Genomic DNA, 21,781 nt, shown 5'->3' on the forward strand with positions numbered 1-21,781 from the left:
GGCTTGAAGGTAAACAGATCAATTTTTAGTAGAGTCAGAGCCTTTTGTTGTTTTGATGTGAAACACATTTTTAGAGGAAACATCTCTGTTATCTCTCCCTCTTTGTTTTGTGTGTTTTTCATAACAATCCTGGAGAAAATGAGGCTGCAGAGAGAGGAGGGAGACTTTTGACAGACCTTTCAGTCTTTTGGAGAGAAAAAAGGTCAGCAAATGAAAAGAGAGAAAGAGAGAAAATGATTAATCAATAAAATGCAAATAAATGAATTCATCCAAACCAGCAATTGTCGTGAATTCACTGCAACACTTTCATTTGCAAAGTTGGTCGACACAGATGGTGGGCAGGGCTGGAACTTCGTGGTTGGTGATTGGAACATCTGCAGGCTGGTTTGCTGAGAGACTCAGGATGCGGTTTAACTGTCCATCATAAGGGTTTGCAGGGCTGGCTGTGGATGGATGCTCCACAACCAAAGATTATCCATAGATTCGGCACTACAGAGGTCTAGTCTGGTTAAAGAGAACACACAAGAAATCCTTTTTTAGTGTAAAGTTATGGTTTGAAGTTTGTATGAGGCTTAAAAACATGATTATACTTAGGTGGATATGTTACGGCGGGGGGTTGTGGGAGTAGCCAGGCGCAGAGGAGGAGGAGGCAGGAGTTCCAGGTGGATAAGGAGCTTTGATAACTACACAAACTAAAAAACCACTGCAATGCAGGAAATCTGAAACTCGAAACACTAGAAACACTCAAAACACTCAAAACAGGGGAAGAGCAGAATAACAAACTATAGACCAGCACAGGAGGAAGGGAAAGACAAGACTTAAACACAAGCAAGACAGACGAGACACAGGTGGAACCAATCAGGAAAGATGGGGACCGAAGTAAACCTCAAAACCAAAGCACACAACAGGAAGACCTACAAAATAAAACAGGAAGTTAAACTCAAAACGCCACGGAACAAAAAACAACTAGAACACAAAGGCAAAGAACCTAAAACCACGACAGGATATGATAATTACAAAATATTTAAACTTTTACTGAATTCAAATGAGAGGAGTTAATTGTTAATAACATTAAAACATTTTACATTTAACACTATTGTAGTCTGATTAATAAAATAATAAAAAACTAGACTATAGTTTTTTTTTTTACATTCTCAAAAGAGGAAAGGTACTTATACACAGTTACATTTACTATAATAACGTGAGAAATAAACAAAAAAAAGGACTGTTTTTACACTCTACAAACCCAAGCATTTACTGCAGTTATTGTATATTTTACAACCTGTAATGAAGTACAAAATATATCCATAAAACTGGCTAAAGCAATTAGGTAATTCCTAAAGCTTCAGCTTTTATTTAATTTTTTTGAGTGATTATGTCTCAGCCGGAAGTGCAACATGCCTTAGACCAAAGTTTTCCAGTTCCACGCCCGGTTCACTACTCCTCTCTGTTCGCGACTCGCGGTTGCTAGGCGACGTGACATTCGCTGATGTAACGGCTGGAATTATCTAAAGGCTGGACTCGTCTAAATTCCCAGCCGTAACATCCGACCCGGCCCCTCGACAAAGGATCCGGCCACCTTTTCCCATCGCAGGACCCAAACTGGACACACCCACAGATCTTCTCTTAACCCTTATGCTATCTTAGATGACCCCCCCCCCCCCCCTTCCATTGACGTGTTCTCCCTACCATGAAAAAGGTGGATAAAGGTGGAAAGATTTCATGTAATCCATGGACACCAGTGAGGATCACAAATCATTGAAGAAAAAAGGTTCAGAGCACTGTCTAGTGGGTCTAGATGACCCAACTCCCAATGGTAAAGTGCCTAGGATAGCACAGGGTTAACCCATGACTGCCAAAGTGGATGCCAACTTCAGAATTGTCCAATTTTTAAGGAAAAATATGAAAATAAACAGTCACTGAAAGTGTTATATTTCAAATATAATAATAAACGTCAATCCACCGTTGGAACAACATTATTAGCAGCATCTTTGTAACATTAGACAGCCGGTTGCTGAATATTCTGCCTTATTATTATTATTATGGTCTGTAGAAGCAGCTGTCACAATTAATCCATATTTGGAGAAAAGTTTCCTGTTTTTGTCTGTTAAATGTGGCTTTCCTTTTCCAAATACGTTTGTTTTTTGTTAACTTTGCTGTCATAGCAGCCGCTCCAAGAAGGCAGCGGATGGATTTAAAAACACGTGACTGAACGACGCGACACAACTGAGTCGGATGTGGTCGACAGAAATCAGTCATTTTCCAAATAAAACTTCCTTCAGAATCAGATAAAAAAAAAAAAAACGGGAAAAAAATGTTGGTTGTGTGTTTTTCTTCTCTGCAGTCCGGTACCAACTGTCCCACGGAGCGGTTCTGGTCTGTGGGCCCGGGGGGTCTGGGACAAGCGTAACAGAGGAAAGTGTTATATTCTTTTGCTTTTTCTACTAGAATTTTGTGTTTTTCTCTTTTTTTGATGGCTGCTCTTGAGTCATCATAAAATCTGCTGTAAATGTTAAAAACCTTTGACTTATAATGTTAGTTTAAAGTAAATAAAATTGCAAAAATTATGGCTATTTTAGGAGTTTTGTTCCTCCAAAGTTTTTTTTTTTCACTTCTTTTCATTGAAACAATTATAAAAGCATCCTCTGCCCCTCCCTCACTTTATTCTGGTTTTTCCTGGACTACATGAAAAAATGTCAGAAATAACATAACATTGTTCACTTTGGCTTCTGAAGGAGCAGACAGCAGAGATCCGGAGAGCTCAAATCCCGGCAGGTTTCTTCCAGTTAGTGTAAATGAAGACACCTCATGGACATAAGTGGCAGCAGTCAGAATGAATTAACCTGAGCAGAGATGCTGCATTCATGTCCCAATGGGAGACGAGAAAAAAGAGAAAATACGAGATTTCAAAGAGAGCTGGCTGCAAGCTCAATGAGACTGTTGGTGTTTTGGTGACGCAAAAGTCTCAGACGTGGACAGAGTGGAGCAGCGTCTGCACAAAGATGCTCTGATCCTCTTAACTGAAGAGTCGCTGGGGTCGGATGCTGGGGGTGAGGTGGGCAGCAGCCCTCCGGGATAATAAACCCCAACATTCTTTTATAGTGTCTTTCAGTTCCACTGGGATTTAAGAGAGCTTTGTAAGAAAGACAAACAGCTTTGAGTCAAAGCAGACGTGTGATGTTTAATGTGATGTTTACAAAAAGACGCCTCCTCCGCTCCGTTCGGACATCGACACTCCTCAAGAACTTCGTCTCAGTTTACAAGAAACAATTTTAAAAATCTATTTTGCATCTTTCTTTGCTGGAAAACAACAGGGAGCATCATATCATTAACAGAATTAGGTCCACTGAATGGGTATGAAAATCACTTTGGCTACATAATAGTCTGCCAGCGCAGTCACGAGTCCCATCTGAAGTCCAGCACAGCTCCAGGCTCTCCACTGACTTGGACTGGACCAGCTCAGTCTCTGCAGGAACCCTGCAGACCAGGGAACCAGCTCCAGGGGGGCGCTGCTTTTCAGCCCCCCCTTTGCACTTGAACAGACCTGCCTCAGGTTCTGGCTGAGCATCAACACCAGCAGCCATGTGTCAGTCCTCCTCGAGATCCTGTCAGTCCACCTTCTGGGTTCTGGTTCTGATTCCAGTTCTGGATGTGTGACGGCCGCGGCGTGTTTCCTTGCGGCCTGCGGCGGCGCTGTGGGAGCCCCGGTTGTCGGAGTGGTGACAGCGGAGTCTCCGTTGGTCACAAACAGGACTCGTGGGAGGACTCTGTGTTTGGGTGCAGAGGCTTCTTCTCCTGCTCTTTGTGGTTCCCGTTGTGAAGGACAGAATACCTGTGGAGAAACGCCAGCAGAAAAGGCGGAATGATGAGGATCTACCAAGAATGAGCTGCTGTGAAACTCTGAGGAGAACAAAGTAATAAGGGTTTTCAGTTTTCTTATAAAAATCTATGAATGTTTATGTCCAGAAAAACCTCCCATACCAAATCGTTGCCCAATTTCTATAACAAAAAAACTGCAACTAAAGATTAATGCAGTTAAGGCTGGTAAAGTTTTTTTTATCACATAAGCAGCTTGGAACAAGGGATGTCCCGATCCGATCGGAAATCAAACAAAGTGACTCAGTTTCCTGATTGGAATCAAATGTTTGATCCTAATTAGGGATCAGGTGTTTGATTGATTCTTATTATTATGATCAGCGCAGGATATTTCAAGCTTAATACTACAGACAAATACTCCAATAGTAGTCTGTATATCATGAACGGATGTTTAATGGAAATATAAATGACATTTGATCAAAAATGTAGTTTGATAGTTAAACTAAATCTTACTAGTTAATATCTAACAAAATTTTACTACTTAATAGGCAACTATATTTAACAAGTTAACAGATAACTATGTTTTCCTAGTTGATAGGTAACTATATTTTACTTTTTAATAGTTAACTATATTTTACTTTTTAATAGTTAACTATCTTTGACTAGTTAATAGTTAACATATTCGACTAGCTAATAGGTAACTAAAAGAAATCTTCCTCCTTCCGGCCCAAAGACAGATCAACAAAACAATAAGTCTAGTAATTAAAAAAATTAAATAAAAAAATTTTTAAATTCTTGATGTATCCCTTCAAGTCCATATTTAAGTCCTGGAGGAAAACAATAAAACATTTAAGTGTCAAAATTCCTTCACAGCTGGAACAATGAGATGAATGGATCAAAGAGTCAGGAGACGAGTCGACCTTAAAATGCCTTTAGATGCTGAAGAGAAACTAGCAGCTTCTGCACTGCAGGGGTTGATGTTTACACACAAGAGGGTTTCTGATTACAGCATTGCTATTATCTAAGAAATAAAAGTACCAAAATCCCCAAATCCCTCTGCTTTCTAACACCGACTGTGTGTTAAACAGCTGTGTTTGCAGCCTGCAGGCCTTCTGCTGCAGAAGCTGCCTCCTGCTGTGGCAAACAGCATCCAGAGGAATCCCAAAGGAAACGTGGAAAATGGTTAAGACAATGAAACATATCCACAAATGTAAAAAATACTGAATATGATTAAAAAAAGGAAAATTGAAATTGCAATCAAAATTAGTTGAAACCTTTTTAACCACTGTTTTTTATGTATATTTCAGGATTAGAATTGTGTAAAAAAAAGAGCTAAATTTAAACGAAAACCGACTTTTGCTTGCAAAAAAATTGAATTCTACAAACTACTGAACGCAATTGACATCAATGACAACATTCAACTTTATTTGATCTCCTCTCACACAAAAGGGCGTACGTGTTGAAGAAAAAGATCTGTTCACGTTGTTCCTCTCAGCTGTCCTTTAGCCTCAAACCACATCAAGCTGTTTTCCTGCCCAAAGGCACTTCCTGCTGTCAAACAGGCCATGCAGACGGCCGCCAGCGTTCAGCGCTCCCCAAGAGAAAGTGCAGATCATCAGAGCAGCCTCACTTTCTGCAGCTTCAGCGAGTGGAGAGTCAGGTTTGGTCCTGGAGGTCTCAGAGCTGGAGGAGGGGGCTTTAGGCAGCCTGCAGCTAATCTTCTATTAAACTTTCATCAACATAAACAAGAATAATTATAACAAAACCCCCTTTACTCTCAATTGTTAGTAAAGAACAACAACAGTAGTTACCATAGCTATGCAGATGACACACAGATGTATATCAGAGTGACTTCAGGAGACGGCAGCCCTCTACAGCAGAGGTGGGCACTGAGGGCCGCATTCCTGCATGTTTTCCAGCATACCCTGCTCTGGCATGTTCTGATTGGCTGGACACACCTGAACCAGGTAATCAGCCATGATTAGGGCAAGGATGTCTGGAAATCATGCAGACACACCGGCCCTCGAGGCCTGGAATTGCCCACCCCTGCTCTACAGGCTCTTGGTAATTAGGACATTAATGGCTGGATGTGTCACAACTTACTTCAGTTAAACCAAAACCAAACCATAGGTTACTGTGTTTGAGGCTAAAAAGGAATGGTTGAAGGTCGCAACATACCTTCAATCTATTCATCTAAAAACCACCAACCAGGCCAGAAACTTGGATGTAGTGATGAACAAAGACCTACGTTTTGATAAATGCAGCAACAAAATCAGTATAATATCATCTCAAAAATATTTCAAAGATTAAACATCTGATATCGTAGCAGGACCTGGGAAAACTGGTTCATGTGTTCATTTTACCCGAGTTGATTACTGTTAAGGTCATGTCACACTATGTCAATTTTGCACATTTTCCACGTATGAAATGTCGGGCTTTCGTGATCCATGCACGATATACGTAGTTCATAAATGTTTCTTGTGTTAGTCATTCGTCGATGTGCGATGTCGATGTCCATCGAGGGTCTTTACGGGAATTCGGTTTTGAGCTGTTTAAAATTGTTGGTCAGTTGAGAATTATGCAGTTTAATTTATTTTACATCATTTATACGCAATTATTATGTAAATCTTACACAAGTGTGCGTGAGATGTATACACAGATTTGTGTCTTTCTGTAATCATTCCACACGTCTGACAGACTTTACACGCATGAACCACCGATGTATAACTTTTATATCGCGTATACAGGTGCACATATAACATAAAAACGATATAACTGATGCACAAATAACTAATGATTGCATGTAAAGAGCGCAATAATAACGCACGGTGTTAGGGCACCGCACCGCGGCATCACCCATTCCTCATACGGGATATTAGCCTTCTGAAAACTTCACAACACACTTACCACACGCACAACAATGGTTTCGTCCATTTTCATGGCGTTCCCTTGAGGTGGCCGTGCAAGCCTCAAGGGAACTGCAAGAAAGAACTTCACTATACGACCCTCCAAGGACCCGGACAACCCAAAAGCCCACAGCACCTGGACAGAGGCTTGTAACTAGGGCATAACATTAGAAGTTCCTACGCTTCTATGCCCCACAGATCTGGAGCAGACTTGCAGAAAGCCATAGATCAGCTGAAACACTCAGACCCACCTGCATTTGTTTAGTTTTTATTCAGAGGTTTACATCTGCACTCTTCCTTGAAACACATTTCATTTGAACTTTCTGCAAACAGTTCTTTGAAAGATCATAGATCAATAATTTAATATTTAGATTCCGATTTTTTGTGTGAATATTAGGTTTAAGTCTCCCAACGTTTTAGAATGACGTCCAGAAAAACAATCTTTATTCAGTTCACATCAGTATCAGCAGGAACTCTGTGACTTGTTTTCTTTTTTGAAAGTTTGAGGTTTTCATGGCGTCAGCATCTCAAATTCACTCGTGTTACCTTTAGGTAAAAGTCTTCATTTGCACGTGACAAAACAAATGGAAGTGTTCCCAACCAATCACCGTGAGGAGCTTTGTTTTCCACTTCCAGATCATCATCGCTCAATAGCAGACGCACACAAACGGGCCCTAATGTGGACCACATGTGAAGACGGGAACGGTTCTGTCCACCACAGAAGAAAACAGATCCCAGCAGATGGAGGTCATGACGGTCTGCAGCAGAGGAGCCGGTGCCGCAGCACGTTCTCACACGTGTTGGACGGAGCCAGGGTTCGGAGCAGGACGAGCGGCTGGACCCGGCCTGTGTTTATTTGCGGCCTTATTTGTTCGCAGCTGAGCCAACAGGCCACAAGCTGGCAGCGCGGGAGACGTTCACAGAGAGATTTGTTTAATGAGGCCAGAGGGGAGGCGGAGGCACAGAAGGCCCGGATAACATGCAGACTAAACATCTCTGCATATTCGATGCTACATTCGACTTGGTGAAGTGCTTTTGGCGAACACTTTGGACAAGAACAGAAGATTTTGATCTGCCATGTGGAGGAAGTCAGTTTTCCCGTGTACATCAGCGCCGTGCAACAGTCATCACGGATGCCGATTGTTTCAGGCTTTTCAGTCCACAATGTTTGCATTTCATTTTGTTGTAACTGGATGTGGGCTGCTTTAACTCTTATTTGTTCACTAGATTTCCTGTAGAAAACCGTAGATTTTCCTTTAACCCATAACCACCATCGTGGAAGCTAAAAATTTCAGCCTCGTCTAATTTGATTAAAAAATGAAATTAAAAAAAGTCACTAAAACTGGTATTTTCCAAATACAACAATAAACAACTTTATAAGCAGCATTGTCTTGAAATTTGACAGCTGGTTGCTGAATATTCTGCATGATTATTATGGTCTGTAGGAGCAACTGTCACAATAAAAGCAAAGTCCTGGTTTTTGTCTGTTAAATGCAGCTTTCCTTTTGTTTTGAAGTCGAAGGCTCTTCTTCCGTTTCCTCTGTGATTCTTTTCTGCTAAAGTAAACGTTACAAACACGTTTGCTTTGGTTAACTTTGTTAGTTTGGAGGTTTCAGTTTAACCATCGGTGCAGCCGTACTAAGAAAGTAGCGGATGGATTTTTGACACGTGACAGAGCGACTTGACATGCGTCAAGCAGTCGGATGCTGTGGAGATAATCCAGGAATTTTCCAAAATAAAACTTCCTTCAAAATCAGATTAAAAAATAAAATGTTGGTTGTGAGTTTTTTCTTTTTTGCCCCCATGGACAGCTGTCAGTACTGGTCCACAACTCAAGGGTTAGGGACCGTAGCCTGATATTAGTTTATATTATTTTTTCTGAAATAGAATATATTTTACTTAATTACATATGTCTAAATTCATTTAGTTACTTTCTTAATAATAATTCTTTATTTTATTCTGTGGTTGCCTGATAATTGTCAAATAATTGTAAAAAGTTAATTGTCAGATTAGTATAAAGATTTTTAACTGTTCATTTCCTTAACAGAGTTTAGCTTTGATTCCAGAACCTTGAAGAACCTTAAAAAAACAAATGCATGACGAGGTTAAACCTTTTATATGTCATTTAAAATAAAAATAAAAATACAGGACTGAGTGAAACATCTTCAATAATGAAGGACAAAGTAAAAAGATTAAAAAATGTTGTTTTGTTGTTGGAGTGCGATGACTGTCACAATAGAGGATCTTTGCACCTAATTGTAGTTGTTTTGTTTTACGTGTTGCTTCTTAGAAGCTCTCTCTGGTAGACATGCATCATGTCTTTGGATCTAGTACCATAATGTAGCATTCAGCTACTCTAGAAAAAACAAAACATCAACAAAAACATCTAAAAAAAAAAAAAAAAAGTGCCAGAAATAACTTACAAAAAATACTCAAATATGTTTAAATTGTCAGTACTTGAGTAGAGTTTTAATTTATGTACTTTCTTACTAATTGAATTTCCATGAATCAACATTATTTTAAAGAAAGGAGTTCTGTTTTTGGATTGTTGAACCGCCGCTGACCGAAACGGGATCATAAATGTTCTTTAGGGTTGAAAAAGTGGAAAATCTTCCTTTCTACGTAAAAATCTGATTTTTGCTCCCAAAAAACAAACAGAAGTTATTCCATGGCCTTTGTTTGCGTTTCCTAAATGCTTTCATCAAACAGACATCGATATGAAACATCTGTGCTTGAAATATTTAAGGAATAAATGTAAAGGATTTTATGCACAGCTCAACTTTGCACGACACACGGGAGCTTTACATGATCCCATCTCATGTTACTTTAATGGCGTTCACTGTTAAGCCTCATGAAAAAGCAGCTTTGCCGTTCTGTTACGGTGCTGTATTAACCTGAGGATTAACCTCTGCAGGCGACACGCTGCACACATGTCCTCGCTTTGTTTCCTGTCGTCATACAGAGTCTGACAGAGCCGTGCTCTCCTGAAGGATTAACCAGCAGCAACGCAGGTTTTAAAATAATGGACATTCCTGCCGCGGAGAGCAGAGATCCTCCTCCTCTGTGAGCAGACGGCTCTTAAAAAGGGGAAAGATCGTGAAATAAGAGAGACAGGCTGCCACATGACGGACAGATGACTAGCTGCAGATAAATGCTTCTTTTAGAGCTGGTTATTTCATGTTTAGCTGTGTCATTTCTTTTTTTTTCCCAGTCAAAATGGTGGCCTCTTCCTGAGGTCAATGGTCATTGAACATTTGGTGGAGGTTGTAGACTTCACCTGGGGGCGTGTGTCTTGAAGATCGCTCAAACAAAAGTTTTCTCTTCCCATTTTGTGTCTATGAAGACTCTCATTCATCCAGGTTGGTTCCATTGTAGTAGGTTTAGGGGATGTCATCTGGACTTGGTTTTAAAGTTAGAAGACGTTTCACCTCTCATCCAAGAGGCTTTGTCAATTCTGAATTAGCTGGTCTAAGAGCTGGTATATATGCGCTCATGGGGGAGGACTCAGACCTGAAACTGGAGGTATTGTCCAGTTAGCCTACATGGTTTCGGGTCGTTAATAGTCCTTTGTCCTCAGCTGGGGGTTGGAGAGTCAGTGACTCACTCTCCACATTGGTCCTCTCTTTCAGCGGTTAACGACTCAGTTGGAACTGGTTTGGTTTGTTTAGGTTTCAAGACACTTCCGTAGATGGATGGAAGAATAAACCTGAGCCCACCATTCTTATTAAGAGAAGGTTTATCCTTCTTGACAAAGATGGCTTCTTTCACTCCTCGCTCAAACCATCCTTTCTCTCTGGCTAGAATTCGGACTTCACTGTCCTCAAAAGAGTGGTTTGTGGCCTTCAGGTGGAGATGTACTGCAGACTCAGGTCCACTTGGGTTGGCTCTGCGATGTTGGTAAAGCCGCTTGTGTAGAGGTTGTTTGGTTTCTCCTATATACTGTTCATTGCAGTTCTCTTTGCAGTGGATAGAGTACACAACATTACTCTGTTTGTAGCTGGGAATTTTGTCCTTTGGATGAACCAGTTTTTGTCTGAGGGTATTGACTGGTTTGAGATGAACTGGGATGTTATGTTGTTTGAAAATCCTTTTAAGTTTTTCATTTTTTTCAGTTTCAGGTCTGACTCCTCCCCCATGGACACATATATATACCAGCTCTTAGCCCAGCTAATTCAGAATTGACAAAGCCTCTTGGATGAGAGGTGAAACGTCTTCTAACTTTAATAACCAAGTCCAGATGACATCCCCTAAACCTACTACAATTTCCCCCATTTTGTGTATAAAAAATGTGAAAATGGCCAAATTCCAGACTTTGCCACAAAGTGGCCAGAAAGCTGTGTGTCCTCTAGCCATCCCATAATAACTTCAAAACTTTCTCTTGACATCCCCGACACGTGGGGCAATTTGAAATAGGTTTTCGAGCCCCATAATAGATTAGGGGCCCCATTCATTTTTTTCTCTATAGTTTCACCCACAGTGATGTCATCATTTTAGGGGGGGGGGGTCGTTCACCATGCTGCCTGGTATTAAGTATGATGACATTTGGTGAAAGTTTTGCTCAAAGGGACAGGAGGGAAGCAGAATGGTGAAAAACAATGTGGTCGTTCGGTGCAGGACGGATGCTGCTGCAGGACAGGAAGTTTAAGTTCTGATTGAAACAAACGAAGAGACTCCATGAGTGTAAGACAGAAATACTCTTTGCCAGCTCTGCCTCGGATACAATCGTCTGGAAAAAGATGATGGGGATCAAAAGACTGATGAGTCAAACCAAAAACCAACCGAATGCAAATGAGAAAAGACCTGGTTCTCTGGAGTTTTTGTCTCGCCAAAGTTCTACCGTTTGCTGCTTCCAGTTCCGGAGACGTCTGATGGGAAAGGAAAGCGGCGTGGAGAGAGCTGCCGGGATAACCCTGCAAGAGGCTCTGACCTGCAGAGCCTCTTGTGTTCCCATCAGGCTGACAGAAGTGCTGCGTTGTGAGAAGCAATCGGAGCTCCTCGCTCCCCGCTGTGACGCTGATGAAGGTGATGAAGGAGAGCAGATAAGGACGAGCAGCAGGAAAATACGAGGAAATAATTCACCGTTTCAAAGCGGTTCCAAAAGGAAACTCCGCTGTCTGACTGCGGGGGGCGCTGTGCCTTTTGGAGACGTTTATGGAAAACCTTGCAGTGTTGTTTCACTTTGACCAGAAACAAAGCAGAAGCGTTGCGTGTCCTGCAGAGGTCAGAAATCTGCACATTTCCAAGGCTCATAAACTTCCACTGAAGAAAAGAAGAAGCTCCTCGGGGAGTAAAGGGTCTAAAAATGATCTTGTGGAGGCCAAATGTTGACTCAACAAACTTTAAAGTAGGGACAGAAAGTTTGCAGAGCTTTGCTGACATCAGTTTTGCTGCAGGATTCAGCAGACCGGACTAGACGGGGATTAACATTTTCCCTCTCCTGTTGGGAGCGTCTGAAGGTGTGTCAGAAGGAATTAGAGGAAGTCGGGAGAATTTGAGCAGAGGCTGAGGAAAGTAATCTGCCGCTGGTAAACTGAGAGGAGCCGCAGAGAAATAAAGGAGGAATGCAGCCGTGCAGCTCATGTTCACGCAGAGCTACCTCTCATGTCAGCAGAGCAAAGGGATGAAGCTCCGATGGGAAGTTTCTGGAGACGATCACGACAAAAACGTTGATCAAAACCAGCCTGAAAGCATTAAAATGATCATTTTTACTCATTCAGTAAAGACTAAAAGGTAATTTTAATAATGAATCAATTAAGTTATTTGCAGAGCCTCTTCCATAAGGCATAACACAAACACACACACAAAAAATTAAGAGAATGTGCAAGAAAATGGAACGTACCATTGATGTGGTTTTCTTAAGGTTATGTAAGTTACACATAGTTCTGACGCGGTTGTAGATCTAAAAAGGACATTCGTGTTCTCTCTGCCCTCTGCTGAATGTAACTTAAAAGCATCTCATTAAGGTGGGTCTCCACGTTTTATGAGAAGTTGAAGAAGTTATACTTTTCAAAATGAGGATTTAACAAACTTTTACCAAAATAAAACCTTAGAGATGGAGACACTGTGGTCACATGACCCACTGCATTCACGGATTGGAACCACCTTTTTGTGACATCCGCCCCCCCCAACATTTACCTGAACACGCCCATGAAGACTCATCCTGAACTGATGGTCGCACTTTAACATTTGTGAGCAAATCCAGTCAAAAGATTACGATTTTCTGTGTTTCGCCGGCTGTAGGCTGGAGGGGTCGATGCATAGATGCGAAAAGAAAAGAACTCCGCCCTAATTGAAGGTTGACTGACTCTATGGTGTGAGGACAACAAACCTCTGGTGTCTAAACGTGACGATGCAGCTGCAGCTTTGGTGTGAGCTGCAGGTCACACTCAGTTTCCTTAGACTTCCGTGGCGGTTCTATGAGTTCACCAGCTTTACTCCATGTAGTTGAGCTTGATTCTGACTCACCATAATGACAAGTCCTGCCACTCTGCAGAAACTACGTCCTAGAAGACGACACAGCTTTTTAGATTTTGCCTATAAACATAATGAAAAGACCGCAGAGTGGGACTTTGATGTCAAGTTTGTAGAAGTGTTCTACTGATGATTGACAAAATCCACCTAACATCCCCGCTGAACCACAAAATCCAGAAAAGGCACCCGTTTCAACCCAAAGTGTGACTGTAACTCCAGTCCCAGGTTTGAGGTGGGGACTTCTATCAGAATGAAGGAATTTTCAGGCTCCTTCCGCAGTTTCTCCTTCCTTTTTTCGGTTTTGTTCGTGGCTTCAATCTGATCGTCAGATGATCAAACGAGCTGGGCGAGACGGATGAGGCTCTCTGAGAAAACAACACTATCTGAAATGGATCTGCTGCAGACAGCAGAAGTGGAAGAGTCAAAGGCCGACTAAAGAAAGATGGGCACTGCGTTTCCTTTAGTGTTTGGGTTCCGCCTACCATCCTTTCTGCAGAGGACAGAGTCTGTCTTTATTCCTCAGCAGCCAGTTGGATTCATGAAGAATGAAGCGAGATGGAAGATCTAGAACTTTACCAATGCCGTGTGAACACCACCCAAAAAGGTACATTTATATTAAAGCTTCAGGTGATTACAGACACTTTTCCTTTAAAATGTTACCTTACAAAAGAGAGGGAAAAAAAGAGATTTCTCTAGACTAACATGAAAATGAATCAGCATCGTGTACCTCTCGACTCTTCTTAAAGGTCTCAACAGGTGTACCTCAGGGTTCAGTGCTGGGATCTCTTCTGTTTTTTCCTTAGAGCCAAATCCTTTACTCACATGGGGACTACAATCACTCCCTGGTGACCATCTGCCATAAATCGAATCAGTTCATCATTCCTTTTCAATCAACTCTGAACACGATTAAAACAAAAACTCTTCAATACAATGAAAAAAGTCATAAATAATGCAATCAGTCTGCATTCAAAGGGCAAAAAACTCATGAAAAGTTGACAGAAGACTCTGACATGAGAGGTTAACCCTTATGCTATCTTAGATGACCCCCCCTTCCATTGACGTGTTCTCCCTACCATGACAAAGGTGGATAAAGGTGGAAAGATTTCATGTAATCCATGTGAAGATCATAAATCATTGAAGAAAAAAGGTTTAACGTACTAGATGACCCACCTCCCAATGTTAAAGTGCCTAGGATAGCACAAGGGTTAAAGGTAACCATAAAACATAAAGAATGATAGATACATAATACTCTGTATAACCAGCAGAAGAGAAAAAAATCTCTAAAAATAATCATTTTTTTCATCCCACAACCACGAAACACACATCTCCAGTCCACGCACCGCACCTTTACCGACACAATCCCATAGAAGTTCTATCAAGAGCTCAGGCTTCTATATTATCATGTTTTCCTCTGTCTTTTCTAAAGAGGCTTCACTTTAAAGGGTCATCTCTCTGAATGATGGTTTTTTCTGCAAGAATTCCAGTTTTTCTGTCTTGAGATGGTTTTACAGAGACGGAGTCTTATTTGATCTTAAATAAACAACATGAACGTAAAGGTTAGAGTTAAAATCATTTTTATCACTAGTGGAGCGTTTAATTTATGTATATATTGATTCACACAGGAAGGAAACTGTGAAAAGTCTTTTGTGGAGGAATTCTGCATTCTGATGGAGATTAAGGAAATCTAAAAATATGAAATGAATTCATTTGAATTTCAGCTAAACAACTTCACTGTAACCGCAAAGACCGGAGACAGGACAAAGACACGGAAACAGAGTATTTTAAACAACCTCTTTCAACCTACAGTGACTAATTACTGGTATTTTTAGATTTTTCAATACAGAACTCGGATACATTTTGCAACAGTTTGATCAGACGGGTTCAGTGCAGGAAGCTTCTGGTTCTGACTTCATTTCTTTGGTCCACGTTGAGCTTTTGGACGTCAGGAAGTCATATTTTGTCTGCATTTTTCCCTGCGTCTTTACGTTTTTTCCCCCCAGTGAAAACAGAAATGAAACGGTGACTAACAGAGGGAGCGTCTCCCCGATCAGTGAAGATGACGCAAGCCGGAAGCACGCTCCCGTGGTCACGCAAACGGACGCACACGCGCGGCGGTTTCAATCCCAAAGACCGTTTCACATGGTAGACCATGTTAATTAAAAACAACAAACACAAAAGCTCTGGGATGGCACTTTCAGTGATCCAAAAAAACATATTTTATGGGTCCTTGATGTTTTACCAAAAGTGTGTTGAGCACATCTGTCATTTTCAGGATTCTTTTGGCTGCAGCACAGACAGTTTTTATGAAGTAGATTCAAAAACAGCAGAACATTTCACATGATGCAGCCTCGCATTTTCAAAGGGATGTCAGTTTAGTCTGGAATTTTCTAACTTTTCTGCTCACTGACGTCTCTCTGAATCAGCTCTCCTAAAACCTTAAAACCAAAAGTTTCAGAAGATGCTAAACAGGAAAAAATCTCTGCTCCTAAAACCAGTTTTCACTTCAGTTTGGATTTTTTAAAATGGTTTTTATTGAACTTTGGTTGACCTAACCCAACTCCATGTTTGTGGTCAATCCCTGCAGGCACCATCTTTCACTGAAAGCTCAGAATCAAATGTAAATATCAAACGCTGGTATCTTGTAATCTTATTGGCGCTAATCTGCTCCCAATAAAAGTTTCCTAAATATGCTTTTTTATGATGTCAGATCAGCTTTTTATCGGTTTTCAAAGTGTTCCCAGTGTTTTTTTTTCAATTATAATGATGTTTTTTAGACAAAATAAAAACCAAAACACAACAGTGTCGTTTTCTAGGACAAAGTTTCTGCAGAGCGAAAGGAGTTCATTAAAAAAATCACCCCTGAATTGTGGTTGTGAGATGCTGTTGATGCTGAGTAACCACGCCCCCTTTTACATCATCCATCTGTTTACACGCTCTCCAAATGCAGCTTTGACCTTAATTATCTTTATATGTGTCTTCCATCGCAAGGAAAATGCCACAAAAAGCATGTCAAAAACGCCAAAAAGCCCGTTTTCAACGGGTTGAGTCAGCATTACTTACACAAGAATAAAGAGCGACACAAATTTTACAGACGAGATCAAATGTGCTTCAATGTGCTAAATTATGCAAATATTTGGCATAAAAATGGCAGCAACCTCTCCTAATGACTGTAAATGTTTGTTTCAAGGTTCAGATTATGATAAATTGAGGTAAAAATAAAAATGAACAAAAACTTTGACAGTGCATTGAGTCACCTTTACACCTGATGTTCAAATGAAGCTGCCTGTTAAAGTCCCTTCACTCTGGGTCAGTCAGAAAGGCTTTGTGAGGATGCCCCCCCCCCCCCCCCCCCCCCCCCCGGCCTCCTGATCACTTTGTCCCAGAACATTACGCCAAGCTTCTGCATGGATGCAGCATGCAGTGGATGGATGAGTGTGGACCAATCTGCAGGGATGCGCACAAACCCCCCCACCGTCTGGGTGAGGATGACTGCACATGCACAGGGAGCCCGGAGCATCACAGCATCAAGACATGCTTTTCTGGTGTCTGGGTGACTCTTCAGGAATGAGATCGCTGCACGCTCGCTCTGAGCCCAGATTTGTTCTGCATGACTGAGGTCTGCAGAGCCACATTCCTCAGATAATTGCTCACATGAGCCCAATGACAAGAAATCGCCATAATGTGCGTTTGTTTATGTGCGAAAATGCAGCTACGGTTTTTCACGCTCTTCCGTTCGTGTCCGGCGTCTGTTCCTGTAAAACCTTTAAACTCTTATTTATAAAGTTCTTCGTGATTTTTTTCCGTATTCTCCTTCCAGAGAGGTTATCTGCCTTCTGATGACTTTTAATCTGAAAAACCTGTAACAACAAACTGCTGTTGCAGTCCCACTTTATGCCTCAGTCACATGAACCTGTGTGTGTGTGTGTGTGTGTGTGTGTGTGGGGGGGGGGGGGGGGGGTGACCTGTACCGGTGCTGCAGGTTTTTGGGTTATCTGGTCCGTGGAGGGTCATAGAGAGGAGTGGCTGCATCTTAAGTGGAGCACAGGTGTGTCTTGCAGTGGCCAGCTCAAGGGACGTCATGAACATGGACAGTAACATTGTCATGTGTGTGGTAAACGTATCATGAAGTATTCATGAGGCTAATGAAAGTCCCACATACTTATGACGTACGGGTGATGGGGTCGTACGGCGTCCTCACTGACTGGGCGCAATGGCTGCATGCACGGGGTGTGCACATGCACCTGCAGGATGTCCACATGGACCTGCAGGATGTCCACATGCACCTGCAGGATGTCCACATGCACCTGCAGGATGTCCACATGCACCTGCAGGATGTACAAGTGCACCTGCAGGATGTCCACATGCACCTGCAGCATGTCCACATGCACCTGCAGCATGTCCACATGCACCTGCAGGATATCCACATGCACCTGCAGCATGTCCACATGCACCTGCAGGATGTCCACATGCACCTGCAGGATGTCCACATGCACCTGCAGCAAGTCCACATGCACCTGCAGCATGTCCACATGCACCTGCAGGATGTCCACATGCACCTGCAGGATGTCCACATGCACCTGCAGCATGTCCACATGCACCTGCAGGATGTCCACATGCACCTGCAGCATGTCCACATGCACCTGCAGGATGTCCACATGCACCTGCAGGATGTCCACATGGACCTGCAGCATGTCCACATGCACCTGCAGGATGTCCACATGCACCTGCAGCATGTCCACATGCACCTGCAGGATGTCCACATGCACCTGCAGGATGTCCACATGCACCTGCAGCATGTCCACATGCACCTGCAGCATGTCCACATGCACCTGCAGCATGTCCACATGCACCTGCAGGATGTCCACATGCACCTGCAGCATGTCCACATGCACCTGCAGCATGTCCACATGCACCTGCAGCATGTCCACATGCACCTGCAGCATGTCCACATGCACCTGCAGCATGTCCACATGCACCTGCAGGATGTCCACATGCACCTGCAGCATGTCCACATGCACCTGCAGGATGTCCACATGCACCTGCAGCATGTCCACATGCACCTGCAGGATGTCCACATGCACCTGCAGGATGTCCACATGCACCTGCAGGATGTCCACATGCACCTGCAGGATGTCCACATGCACCTGCAGGATGTCAGGCTGCAGCTAGGAGCACACACAGATCAGCAATAATGGGCTCCTTCTGCAGTTTGCAGGATTTGGGGGTTGGAAACATGAAAAATCCATTTGACACACCTGCATCTCACCTACTTTACCCGTACGCATCGTTTATGTGTTCACTACGACCTGTCGCCCACAGTTTCTCCGTAGAAACATTTTATTATTAAGAGGTCTACAGCCTGGATATTTCATGCGTGCTGCATGCAGGTTTAACCGTTTTCCCTCCACCAATGCTTGAATCCATCTGTAAGGACAGCTGGGACTACGACCTTAACAAGCAGCAAAGCACAACGAAACAGAAACAGCCGAATTCAGACAGAACCCCCCCCCAAAAAGACACTAAAACTAACATTGTTCTAATAGTACATTTAAGCAAATGCTATGCCTTTAAATTCATGTGCTTCAGCATCGTTTCTTTATTATTTGCTGTTTTATTTTAATTAGCTTTACATTTTCATTTTTTACCATTTACACACTAAAGAACAAATTTAGAAAAATGAAATATTTGTTATTTTTGCAGCTCATTTTCCTACCCAGAAGTAATACGACTTGAGCTCTGAGGCTCCGCCTTTCCCTTCTTGAGGGTGCCGCCCATTTCTTGACGTCAACCTAGAGTCGGCCTTGGCAGCGTGTCTCTGTTTCATCCACAAAAACAAACAACAGAACTTTTGCAAAGACGGATGTGCACACTGTGCACAGAAAATGAAAAAGTTTAGCCGATCACCACTAGCTCCACTGAGAAAGTGGGTGTGTCTGTTAGCCTGGGGGCGGGGCTGGCAGTGCAGCCTCTTCCTGGAAGGGGCGGTTCCTCACTTTGTGATGTCACAATGTGAGGACTAGCTTATTTTGGTGGGTTGGGGGGAGCTGTTGTTCAGAGAGCAGGTTTTAGAGGAACACTCAGAAACGTGTAAATACTGCTTTGGGCTTGTTTATAGAGAGATGAACATTAAAATACATTTAAAAGGACAAAAAGTTGATTTTGTATCATTTAGGAGCTTTAAGATTTCTGTGTTTTTACATAAAATGATTCTGTAATTTTATTTTCCATCTGTTTGTTTAACAAATAAATGAACAAAAGTCTTCAAATTGCAGCTTTTATGACAAACAATAAAACCAAAGTTTGTCTTTTTCATGGAGACAGTCAGAAGTTTAGAACATGAGATTTTCATGGTCTGTAATCTCCCTGTGAGCCTCCCTTTGACACGCTGCAGTAAATATTCCCTATTTCGCATTGTTTTTAGCTCTTCTGGTTCTTTCCACACACCCAGAGGAGACACACCAACATTTCTGTTGTTTTTACCCATAAGCCTTTGACCTAAATAACATTTTGAAGACATAATTTGCTTTCATAAGCATTTTTCTGAATTCATTTGTTTGTTATTTCCAAAATGTTTTGTTTTTTATTGGATTGTTTTCTTACTCATCATTTCACCTACTTAGACAGCAGCTTCGTTTTGGGTTAAAACGATTTTCATCTGCAATGCAGGGAAAAATAGCGAGTAGCTGCACCCGTGCTATCCTAAAAAACAGAGGAGGAGTAATGACTGAGGCTTCAGAGAGTAGATCTTTGTGTTGCAGTTTAAGATTCGGTGTCAGCAGGACAGTGGAATGTGCAGAAGTGGAGTAAACAGCTCATTTTCTCTGTTTGCGTTTGTCATTGTGCAGCTCGGACACGTCAGCGTGCAGGACCCCAGGCGAAGCGGCTTTCTTCCTGCAGATTTACTTCAATCGCAGCGGGGTGCCACCCACATTGGCAGCTGCTCTATTTTTGGCAACATGTACCGTTTGATTTCTGCCACCAAGACTCCAAACAATCCCCGACTTTAAACACAAACCCCTGCAGGTCCTCTGAAGTCGCAGGAACTCGAGCCGCGGTGCATCAAACAAACTTCCTTTTTCTAAACAACATAAAAGGATAAGAAATCTGCATTCCAATTTGCGTGTCAATTTATTTTCCTATGAGGAAGTATAAACTTGAGAAAATCTAATGTTAGATTACATTTGACGTAAGTTTGTTCATTCGTCCCAGTTTTCCTTCATTCCTTTTTTAACCCTTTAACCGCCTCACTAAAAATAAAATAGATATGTTTAAATTGCTTATTGCCACGAGTGGCTCTTTACATAGTTAAAAGCTTTGAAAGTATATTTCTAAACTAAACAGAGTTTGTTAAAAGGTTAACGATGACGATGAACCAGAAGCAATGCAGTTGTAGATCTGCTTACAGAAAACTTTTCAAAATACTGAAAGATTTGGTTTAAAATCACTAAAAGTGGTCGTACAAGCACAGACCACTTTAACACAATAAATTCATACACGTAAATATGCTCCTAAAATGGGAATGACTAATATTTAAATGCATAAAATTAAATAAGCAACATGTAGACCAACTGTACTCTAATTAGGAAAACAGCTGGATTTGGGTTAAACCCCGCCCACATCTCTGACAGGGTGAAGTTATAATTTAGTGACTTCCCAATTTTACAGATTCTTTGCTGTCTCTTGATTCTCTGTGATGTTTATTACAGTAAATGAAAATCTGTCACTAAATGGAGACAATTTGACAAAGCCTGCTTTTGGGTTGGTTAGTATGAAAATTCTGAACAAACAAACCAAGAATTTAAAACTGTTCCAGAAAGTCCTTAAGCCTTAAGAAGATGAAGAAGCAAATCAAAATATTAACAGGTTAATGTTCGCGATTTATTCTAAATTTTCAATTTTTTTGTTTCTGTGGTCAAACAAGGTGCTCCAGAGAGCGAATAAAAGAATTGTTGCCTTTTTATCTGGGCAGAGCAGTCAGAAAAGACAGAGCAGTCCCAAAGCAGACAGAGCAGACAGAGCAGCTAGGGCTGGGCTATATGGCCCAAAAATAAAATCTCAGATTTTGATTGATGGTTCTCCACCCCATTCCTAGGGATGGGTAGCGAGCCGCGGCACTGAACGAACCCGGGGCAACATTCTTCAGGACCGCAATCTCCGTAAAATCTGACCTCAACGGTTCTGCTATCGGTACTGGAGAAATCGCATTTTTTTTGTGTCCCACAAGATATAAACTAGAGCTGTGACGGTGTGGGATTTGTGATCACTGTGCTGATGAAGCAGCAGGAGTTGCGGTCAACCGCATCCCCCCCCGCGCGCAGCCACCGCCGAACACAAAATCCTCCAGCGGCCGCGTTGCAAATGAATACCGGTACAAGTAATAATTACAACACAGTATTCTTTATTCACGAATTACAGTAACTACTAACTAACTAGTGAACTAACTATATAGGTGTTGTAGAGTGACTGTGTGATGTGTGTGTCAGCACGCTGCGTGTGTAGGAGGAATGAGCGCGTGCCGCACGAGAGTGAGTGTGAGGGCGTACACAAGTGTTGGTGCGCGTTCATGTTTGATGTTACGGAGTGAAGGA

General features: G+C 42.0%; 1 protein-coding gene across 2 annotated transcripts in view; it reads right to left on the reverse strand.

Moving 5' to 3' along the window:
* Window positions 1-3,155: 3,155 nt before the first annotated feature.
* LOC101173638 (5-hydroxytryptamine receptor 4) overlaps window positions 3,156-21,781 on the reverse strand; it is a 180,681-nt gene continuing 162,055 nt past the window's right edge. For both annotated transcript variants that reach the window (XM_011480564.3, XM_011480562.3), the window contains one exon: window positions 3,156-3,832. Coding sequence is in view for 1 of the 2 variants with exons in the window: in XM_011480562.3 (XP_011478864.1) it covers window positions 3,742-3,832 (91 nt within the window). In the remaining variant the exon portion in view is untranslated. The remainder of the gene's footprint in view (window positions 3,833-21,781) is intronic.

Source organism: Oryzias latipes, chromosome 10 (genome assembly GCF_002234675.1).
Source record: "Oryzias latipes chromosome 10, ASM223467v1".
Taxonomy (NCBI): Eukaryota; Metazoa; Chordata; class Actinopteri; order Beloniformes; family Adrianichthyidae; genus Oryzias; species Oryzias latipes.